At 44.8% G+C, this 8,615-nt stretch overlaps 1 protein-coding gene across 1 annotated transcript; it reads right to left on the minus strand.

The window, feature by feature from the left end:
* Positions 1-1,632: 1,632 nt before the first annotated feature.
* Positions 1,633-5,969, minus strand: LOC146666881 (zinc finger protein 277-like). Its single transcript, XM_085415020.1, has 9 exons — positions 5,878-5,969; positions 5,144-5,357; positions 4,781-4,869; positions 4,585-4,667; positions 4,258-4,349; positions 3,937-4,033; positions 2,793-2,835; positions 2,533-2,707; positions 1,633-2,338 (listed from the first exon to the last, which is right to left on the minus strand). The coding sequence occupies exons 1-9, from the start codon at positions 5,903-5,905 to the stop codon at positions 2,149-2,151; spliced, it is 1,011 nt and encodes a 336-aa protein (XP_085271146.1). The 5' UTR covers positions 5,906-5,969; the 3' UTR covers positions 1,633-2,148.
* Positions 5,970-8,615: the final 2,646 nt, after the last annotated feature.

Genomic DNA, 8,615 nt, shown 5'->3' on the forward strand with positions numbered 1-8,615 from the left:
TCATTGTTTTGTCACAGCGACATCGCATTCTCTGCCACGCCCACCGAGTCTATAAATAGGAGCTCGTTCAACAGTTTACAGCAGAAAGAGCCAGTTGTTTGAGACACAGCTACCCTTTGACACCCTTGAGCCTTAAACCTTTACAAAAATGTCACAGGCAAGTGGAGATTCGTTAGACCAACTGGAGCGTACGAGAGAGGAACTCCGGCATCAAAACGCACAGCTCTGGGAAGAAAACGCACGACTCACCGAAGAACTCGCACGAGTCAATGAAATGTGCATAGACTTCAGTCACGATGTCACACGACACATTCAAGAAAACACACGACTCGGTCGAGAAAACACACAACTCGGTCAAGAAAACGCACAACTCGAGCTAGAAAACGCACAACTCAATCTAGAAAACGCACAACTCAGTGAAAACTACATAGAACTCAGTAAAGAACACATAGAACTCAGTAACGATGTCACACGACACATTCAAAAAAACACACGACTCTGTCAAGAAAACACACAACTCAGGCAAGAGATGGCAGAACTCAGACAAACTGTGGAAAATCTTCAGCGCCCAGCGGTACGGGAACAAGAGACAACAGAAAGAGAATCGCCTGGTTCGTGGGGTGTAAACCTACTTAAAGTAGGTTTAACTGTTGCGTTTCCTGCAGCTTTCTGGGTCGCCTCTAAGATTTTCAGCTGAAGCGAATGTCCCGCTCTGTGGGGTCTGCCTCGAGGCCGGCGTCCGTCTGGGTCGATCCTTAATAGTCGTTTTTGCTGAGTTCTCATTGCTTCGAATCACGTGTCCATACCACCTCAGGCGGGATTCGAGCATCTTTTGAACTCGAGCCACAGTCCACCGACCTGTCATAAATACGCTGTGCTCTCCTTTATGTTTGATTTAATTTTGCCCCTCACCCCCCAACCAGTCATGGCAGAAGACCGCCCCTCCCTGAGCCTGGTTCTGCCAGAGGTTTCTTCCTGTTAAAAGGGAGTTTTTCCTCTCCACCGTTGCCAGAGTGCTTGCTCATAGGGGATCATTTGATTGTTGGGGCTGAATTTTTGGATTTCATTTAATTGGCTTGAACTGAAAAATCTAAAAATTCATGTGAGGGCTTCACATAGTGGAGAGCACTACATTTGCTAACTGCTCTTTGTTTATTTGTAGATTTTGTAGTTCTTCCTACTACAAAAACTACAAATGAAAACAAGGCAGTTAGCAGCAAATGAAAATAAATAAAACACTTAAAAAAATCTGCTACTGCTCTGTGTGTTTACTTCAGTGAACACTTGTATGTTTTTGTGTTAGAAGATTATAGATTGTCCAAAATGTCCTACAGCCTGCCAGAGTACGAAATGAGGATAAAACAGGAAGTTTGACAGCAGTGAGTTCCTGCAGCGACCTCTCGTTTCTCTCCTCAGTGCTGCATGTTCGTGAACGTGAGCCTGGACGCGAAGGACGCGGTGAAAACTCTGAGCGCTGCAGTTCGGCTCCACCATACGGCAGGTGTCGCTCAGCAAAGCGATGCAGAAAAACAACAGAAACGCCAAATAGGACAGATGTTTCAGGCACGAGACGTCCCTGGGCTTTCTGAGGGGACAACAACAACAATAATAATAACAATGTGCAGTAAAACATACACTCATTCTTTTCATTTATTAAGTTCCTGTGTTGTGTTGTTTGTGTTGTGCGTAGTGCCGACGCGGGACAGTTTGCAATTGTGTAGTGCTGTTGTTCTAAGTGTGACTGTGCAATGACAATAAAGAGTCTCTCGTCTCATCTTGACGATGAGCTCGTCCACCACAGCACTGAATCCAGCTCAGTTACAAGTTACAAAAGAAAATCATTTTTACTCGAGTACTAAAATTCATATTCAAGAAAACGCATGTTTCAGCTTCATTGCACGAGGCAGAGCAATTACGTTTCAGCGGACATCATGGCGTCCGCGTGTCCAGCTGTGGAGAGGACTCTTCTTTTGCCTTTCTTATCTTTACTAAGTAGAGACGTACAGGAAATAGTTGAGAGGGAAAGGGCCGGACTCAAACCCGTGCCGCTGCGTTCCAGCCATGTGGCATGTGGTCACCATGAGCTGAGCTCAGCCGACGTCAGAGACGCCTTTGAGTCAAACGTATGACACGTGTCCGTCTGTGGTCCTAGCTGCTGCCTCCTCGCTCCTTCAGCAGCTGCTTGAGGACACTGGACTGTTTCAGCGCTCTCAGGTTAGAGATGTCCTCCGCGATGACCGGGATCTCCTCGCCGCGATGCTCCTCGTCACCGTCGCCTTCCTCGCTGTCAGAGAGCGTGCACAGGAGAGCGTCGTTCTCGTACGTGGGGAAGTAATACCTGCGGAGCGAGACGACGTTTAGTGCTCAGGCTCAAATTAGTCCCAAAAAGGACGCCATTTTCCTCAGCTGATAAAAATACTCCAAATGAAGTGTAAACATCTGTGGCGTTGACCACGTTCATCAGCAGCTGTACGCCAGCTTTAAAGCCCGCGCTCTCATTGGTTAATTCTGCAGGCGCTTCCTTAAACCTACTGCGGCTGGTCCCAGGCGGACATCTCTGGCAGTTTCATCACGTGACCTTCAGCCGCGATGTGACGCAGGGCGTCCGCCCGGCAGTCGAACATCCGCGTGCAGCCGTAGCAGCGGCTCTGATGGATCTGCCGCCGGATGAAGTTCACCAGTTTGACCTGCTGGTAGAACTTGAGGTCTGAGGGAGGACAGAACATTAGAAACACTCAGAAGGAAGAAATAGAAGCAAACTGCGCTCGAATTACCACGGCGATTTCACCCACTGAGCTCGGTCTTAAGGAGGTGGAGGTCGAAGCCGTGAGCCTCCTGCAAACACAAAACAGAAAGATGTCAGGGTCACGCACGCGACGCCCGTTACAGACTTCATAAATAACAAAACCAGAAAGCAGAGAGAAACTTTTCTGCCTCTCAGGTAAACTCGTCACTCGTGAGCACAAACTTAGAGTCACGTTTGGGAAACTGGTTCTGACTTTAAACCAGAACGTTTAATCAACGACAAAATCGGACTGCAGTCGACGTCCAATCCTAGATTTATTTATTGTTCACGAGTGTTAAGTCTAATTGTTGAATGTTGTCATCGTGTTTCTTAAATTTGTACGGTCTGAGTTCAACCTATAGGATCAAGACGTTCCTTTGTCTCTGACCTCTCCAGCCACTCTGTGCTGGGGGAGCTTTTATTGCAGATGCATCCTGACAGATCTGTTGTGAGCTTCCTGCTTTTATGATACACACACACACACACACACACACACACACACACACACACACACACACACACACACACACACACACACACACACACACACACACACACACACGTCTTAGAACCATTGGGGGGTTTTACAGTGGGAGGTGCTTGTGTTGTATTGTGTATTGTAACTGCCATGTCAATAAATAGCTACGGGGGAAGCTGCTCTTTGAAGGACTTCGGGCCTGAGACAGGACAGGGGCGTGGGCTCCAAGAGCTGGTTCTTGACCAAAGACTTCCCTCGTTAGCGAGTGAAAAACCGGTTGAAGATGTTCTGTCATGTCTTGTTTCCTTCATGATGAATAAGTCTCTAAACTAGCGGGGCCTGTGGAAACACAGACCCAACAACGAGGAAACATTTTTATTTGCTCGTTAAAGGTTTGACAATCATGTATTTATTTGGAAACTTTTCAAAATAAAAGGCGCTTCATTTTAAAAGCTCTTCAGCTTCGGTCCGTCTGTGTGTGAGGGCACTTTCTGAGTAAAATCCATGTTTTGTGCGAACGATGGATTCATATGTTTGCAGAGACCTCAGGAAGCAGATCGTTTCCTGTTAGTGTGCACTGTCTCCGTTCTCCCAGAAGCCTTTGCAGAATCGTTTCAGGGATGAAAAGCAGAAAACGATATTTTCCTTCTCTGAAACTTCTACGTTCCCGTACCTTCATATGCGCGTAGATCTGCTCCAACGTCTCCGATTGGTGATCACAGAACAGACACACTGCAGAGACCGGATGAGCCTGCCAGTCCGACCAATCACTGCGGACGATACAGAGATGACACGAGCAGACATTTACACAGGATCAGAGGAGGACTAGGAAGTGGACTTGATTGAAACTTTTGCATCCAGGCTGACATAAGAGATGACTACAGGAAGCAAAGAAGCTTTTAGTCACATGATTTCAGGAAGCTCTACCTTCTGTCTGCTTTCATCTAACACACGTGAGGTTTCCAGGACTGATGGGAATCCTGCGGCGCGTTACCTGTTTCCCGGGAACTCTTCGCTGCAGAACATGCAGAGACGATGGAAGCTGCTGTCGTCTCGCTCCTTCTGCTGCTGCTCCAGGACCTCCTCCTGTGGGAGCACAGAAGAAGAGCTCAGAGGAATTCTTCAGAAAACTACCTCAGAGTGCTCAGATATTTAAAGTGCAGAGGTTACAACGACACAAAGGGTGTCAAATCACTCAAATCTGCAATTTTTCTGATTTTTCCTGATTTTCAGACTTTGCCTCAAAATAAAGTTTAAAAGAAACGAAACTTCCAGCAGCACAAGATTCACTCAGGATGCTCCGAGTGTCACGTCTCCTCACCAGTCGTTTCTGCTGCAGCTTCTCTCGGAGGACTCTGTCTTCTGGAAGGACGTCACACAGCAGGAAGTAGTCCTCCTGCTTCTCTGTCAGGTCAGCGAGGAAGAAGAGTTTTTAATGAGTCATTAATCAGAGCTGGAGGAAGTGTACGTGGTTCACTTTGAAAGGTCAGGTCCTCTGTGGGTTTGAGTGAACTCACCGACTGGGCCCGTGGAGTTGGTTTTGATGACGCTGCAGAAATCTGTGAGCGGCTGCTCGAGGAATCTGCCCTTCCAGTACAGCAAGTACCTGATGGAGGAAACTCGTCAGTAAAAACCGACTCACAGCCAGGTTTACCGGCGCACAGAAACACTTCGTCACGGTTCATAAAAGCAGCACACTAACAGGCGTGGACATGCTGGACTTGTTGTATATATTTATACTTGTAAGGTAAGGGTTTCCCCCCATCACCCCAAATAATTACAGGAAGTCTTTGGTGAAATGATCGAGTTCCAAATGCTAAAAACATCCAAACGTGTTCCCGAGAGTTAAACGAGTGAGCCGGAGCATGTGTGGCTCGTACTTTGGGACGTCTGCGATGAGTTTGACGTCGGCGATGACAAGCTTGTGCTCCATCAGCAGGTGTCTGAGGAGGACGTCTTTCCGCGGCGGTGGGACGGACTCAGAGCAGAACAGGCAGACCAGCGGCTCGGAGCCGGGACATTGAACACCGGGAGGGCTGGAGATGTCAGCCGGCTGATCGGGGAAACACAGCGGCTCCAGAATGCTGTCCTTACCTGAGAAAGCAGAAGAGAGACTACACCTTATATACCACACACACTCTACTCCAGACCAGGTGAGTCAAAACCAAGCGGAAGCGAGAATGTACAGCCTGGCATGAAGAAGCATTTCCCTCTGATCTACAAAAATCTGTCTGTATACAATTATTTTCATCACCCGTGGGGACAAAACTATGATCTAAAAGTAAAAAAATTAATTAATTAATGAATTAAATAACTCATTAATCGAACTCAGACTTTACACGCTGTTAAATCCTGAATAAACTTCACAGCTGTCAGACTGAGTACTGACTGAATATAGAGATTGCTGTATAATCACAGTTAGCAGCCCAGCTATTTCCTAGCCTGCTAGCTTAGCCGGGCGGGTTCCCGCCTGCTTTTCTGATTTTTTTTAGCCTTTTTTCTGCTGATTGTGGATTCCCACAGACTCGGAGAGTCACCGACACCCAAACCTTTGCACGCAGACCACCAGATATCAGCATTAAAGCCGCGGACACGTTTAAAAAGTCACACTTACCGTCTTTACTCGGCTCGCTGGCGGCCATGTCTGGTGTCACGTGGTGCAAATAACACAAACCAAACCAATCGGAGGCCGTAAAATGCCAACGAAGCGCCTTCGCGGACCCCCGGTAAAACACGAATTAGAAAAGGTGCATTCAAGTGGTTCAAGGAAATATAAAAACTCAAGTTTCGATAGCTGAAGGTTAATTAATGTGAATGAAGTTGACTAACATGTAACGTTGGACGTTGTTGCATATATATAGCAAAGAATATAAATCACATGAACACTCAGATCCTCAAGATATACCTGAGAGTGTTCTCTGAACATGAAAGTTTAGTGTTCATAAATACCCATTTATTAACATTACATTAGCATATGTGTCCTCCCCTCTATTACAAATTTTTAAATGAAACGTTATTTGTGAATGCGTACCATGTGTACAGGTGTAAGGCTCCCTAAAATAAAAGTCTGAAAATAACATTTGAGTTTCTGTACAGGGGGGCACAAGAAGGCTGGATATGGTGCAAATTCTTAAATAAATGACCCAAGTTTTATACGTGAAGTCAGTTTTAAGGTGGAGTGGCTGCTGATGACACACAGCTTGGATTCGGGAATTCACTGGAAGCACGTTGTGGTCAAAGACCACTGGGGGGCACAAACAGCTCAGTGTTCATCCTGCAGTCTGACTCACTCTGTTATTCTCAACAACAAAAAAAAACTATAGATAAAAGCAATGACAGCAATACTGCAGAAATAATAAACCTTTCTCCCTTTAAGCACAGAATGAAAATATGAAAACACACTGTCAGCTGTTTTTTTTAAATATTGCAAATACATACATGATGTGATGTCATGCCATGGTGATAATCTCATATATGACACGTTATTATGACTCTGTAATCACCGAAAAGTGCTCACAGTCAGTCTTTGTGACTGCAGTTTGTTAGTCCAGCATAAAGAACAAAGTATTTCACAAACACTTTTAACCAGTATATAAAAAAATATTTTGAGTTTTAAAAGTTCATGTTCACTGGCGCACACACTACCAGACACTCCTTCTCCATGCTTCATGGTGGGAACCATGCATGTAGAGACCATCGTTCACCTTTGTGGAACCAAAGATCTCAGATTTGGACTCATCACACCAAAGCACAGATGGTCTAATGTCCATTCCCTGTGTTTCTTGGCCCAAACTAATCTCCTCTGCTTGCTATTTGACCATAAAGGCCTGATTCACACAGTCTCCTCTGAACAGCTGATGTAGAGTGTGTCTGTTACTGGAGCTCTATGTGGCATTTATCTGCGCTCTGATCTGAGTAGCTGTTAACTTGTGATTTCTGAGGCTGGTGGATGAATGTATCCTCAGCAGCAGAGGGGACTCTGGCTCTTGCTTTCCTGGGACGGTCCTCGTGTGAGCCAGTTTCTTTGTAGCGCTTTATGGTTTTTGTGAAGTTTTTGCAATTTCCTGGATTGACTGACCTTCAGTTCTTAAAGAAATGACAGACTGTTGTTTCCTTCGCTGATTGGTTCTTGCCATAATATGAATTCTAACAGTTGTCAAATAGAGCTGTCAGCTGTGTACTAGGCCTGCACAATAAATAAAAAATTTATTGTCATCGCAATATCAGCCTGTGCGATGGGCCCATTGCAAAAGACGGCGCAAACCGCGATAATTGGGTACCTTAAAATGTTTACGCACGTGCTTTAAAGAATTTGCCAATCAAAGAAACCCCTTTACACATTTGACCAGTCGAACAGAGCCCTTCACGGCATTAACCAATCAAATGGATTAGAGGCCCGCCTCCTATGTAGGTGGGGAGCGAACAACGCTGCAGCGACGAGTCGGAGTTGTAATGGCTGAGAGCGAGACGCATGACGAGAACGCTACTGACTATGAACTCGTGGCTAAAAAATAGTACCTCGCTTATTTGGAGGTACTTTGGATTTGGTAAAGACGACGTTCTCCAAACACAGGTGCTCTGCAAAACTTGCCGAACACTCGTGGCAACCACCAGAGGAAACACGACTCCACCATCATCTTCAACACGACCACAGAGAACTGTTTGAAGAGTTCCAGAAAGACAGGGCTAGCTAATGTTGCTAATGTTAAGACAAAGAGCGCCGCAGTCCAACGGCCGTCTCTGTATCCGAGTTTTTCAAGTGGAACTCCTTATGAGAAAACGTGGAAGCGCTACAAAGAAATAACAGAGGCCATTACACATTTTTTGACAAAGACATGATGCCTATAAACAGTGTTGGTAAAGTTACTTGAAAAAAGTAATCAGTAACTAATTACTGATTACTTCCCCCAAAAAGTAATCCCGTTACTTTACTGATTACTTATTTTCAAAAGTAATTAATTACTTAGTTACTTTTTAAAAACACGATTTACAACCTGAATAGGTGATAAAGCGATAGATCTTTCAGCCCAATTCTACTTTTTCTGCATAATCCATCATACAAAATGTAATCAAATGGAAAAGTCTCTTTTTAAAACTTTTATAGTTTTATTAATTTTAATCTTTTTAACTTTATGCATCAAGCAAAAATTTAATTATATGCAGCATTCTCTGACTGGAAGAAATTTGTTTAATATTTAAACCTATTTTCTGCACATTCCAGCACATAAAATAAATTTTTTTTGTGTTTACACTCAGTCTTTCAAATAGATGCAAGTAAAACACAGCAGAAAATAAATAAAATCAAAGACTAGCGGTCCTGTTGCTCTATTTTCACCTGTACAGCAGGAGTTG

Source organism: Rhamphochromis longiceps, linkage group LG7 (assembly GCF_057381845.1).
Source record: "Rhamphochromis longiceps isolate RC_006_pf linkage group LG7, R_longiceps_female_GT1.1, whole genome shotgun sequence".
Taxonomy (NCBI): Eukaryota; Metazoa; Chordata; class Actinopteri; order Cichliformes; family Cichlidae; genus Rhamphochromis; species Rhamphochromis longiceps.